A 1350-nucleotide genomic window follows, 5' to 3' on the forward strand; every position below is an offset into this window, starting at 1 on the left:
GGGAGACTGGCCTCGGCCCCAGGCCCCTGCTGAGCACTTACCATCATGAGCTCCTTCTGGAAGGATTTTCGGTCTTTGTTCTCCGTGTTATTACAATCCTCCTTCAGCTTTTCCAGAACAGAGGCCACCCGCTCGGGCTCGCTGTCCAGCTCCGCCCGGCAGAAAAAGGTGAGCGGCAGATTCCCGTAGCCCAGGGCGTCGGCGAAGGAACGCCAGCTGCTGATGTTCTCCATGAGCAGGGTCCTGACGGAGGCGTAGATGTAGGTGAGGAACTTACACGGCCGCAGAATCTGCTCGAGCAGCACCGACGTGCTCAGCTCGGGCCCCGAGAGCAGGCTCGGCCTGGCCTTGCCCACTACCAGCACGTTCTTGGCGTGCACGAGGCCGACCTTGCCCTGGTGGTAGCCGATGTACCACTCCTTGGTCCACAGCTGCCCCTTCAGCCGGATCTTCTCCTCGCTGAGCAGAGCGACGGCGTCGCCCTTCTTGTACTCCAGCAGGTAATGGTTCTTGCTCTGCCGCACCACGGTCTTGAGCAATTTGCCGAACTTGAGGCTGGACACCGGGCGGTCCTGGAAAGTCGGGTATTTGGAGGTGGCAGCAAACGGGGACAAAATTATTTTCCCGACCTCGTTCTTCTTGAGGAACCGTCTTTGCCCGGAAGGCTTGATGGCACTTTTAGGGGGCGGCTGGGGAGTCTGGACACAGAACTGGGTCAGGATGGCCTCCTGGTCGCCTTTCACCTGAACCCGCAGCGTGAAGTCGGACAGCTCGCTGGGGTTCTGGCAGGTGATGGGGAAGATGAGGCGGCTCACCTTTCCCAGCTTCATCTGGAATCCCCTCACCACTTTGGCCTGCTCACTGCCTCTGACCTCGTAATTGGTCATGTTGGAAAACATGCAGACGTGGAGGTCCTGGGGCCTGGACAGGACGAACTGGTGCTTACCCCAGAGCTGCAGGGCCACTGGGGCGGGGCTGGGGGCCTGGCGGGTGACCTCGCTGACCAGTAGTGTCTTTGGGGCACAGTCGTGCCCAAAAATGGTCACCACAGTCTTGAAGGACGGGTGAATGTGTTTGGGGCCATAGAGCCCCACGGTGATCTTTTTATTGATGAAGTCCCACACCGTGGAAGGGTAGAGAATGTTCGGGCCGTGGGCCACGATGGCCAGGTACATACAGGGCTCCAGGTTGTCCAGCTGTACCTGGACCGTGTCCCCATAGCTGTAGGTGAGGGGGATGGGGACATAGGGCCCTTCCTTCAAGTCACTCCGCAGGCACTGGAGGCCCACTGTGCTTTTGCTAAAAATGTCATTTTTCACCTCAGCTGAAACTTTCATCTCCAAGATGACG

General features: G+C 58.9%; 1 protein-coding gene across 1 annotated transcript; it reads right to left on the reverse strand.

Annotated features, from left to right (window-relative positions):
* Positions 1 to 5: 5 nt before the first annotated feature.
* LOC117800249 (SH3 domain-binding protein 4-like) lies at positions 6 to 1346 on the reverse strand (the record flags this gene model as incomplete). The annotated part of the gene is made up of 1 exon (XM_034652778.1): positions 6 to 1346. A coding segment is annotated over one exon (1341 nt), but the record flags the coding sequence as incomplete, so codon positions are not given.
* Positions 1347 to 1350: the final 4 nt, after the last annotated feature.

This window comes from Ailuropoda melanoleuca, unplaced genomic scaffold (genome assembly GCF_002007445.2).
Source record: "Ailuropoda melanoleuca isolate Jingjing unplaced genomic scaffold, ASM200744v2 unplaced-scaffold66823, whole genome shotgun sequence".
Classification (NCBI taxonomy): domain Eukaryota; kingdom Metazoa; phylum Chordata; class Mammalia; order Carnivora; family Ursidae; genus Ailuropoda; species Ailuropoda melanoleuca.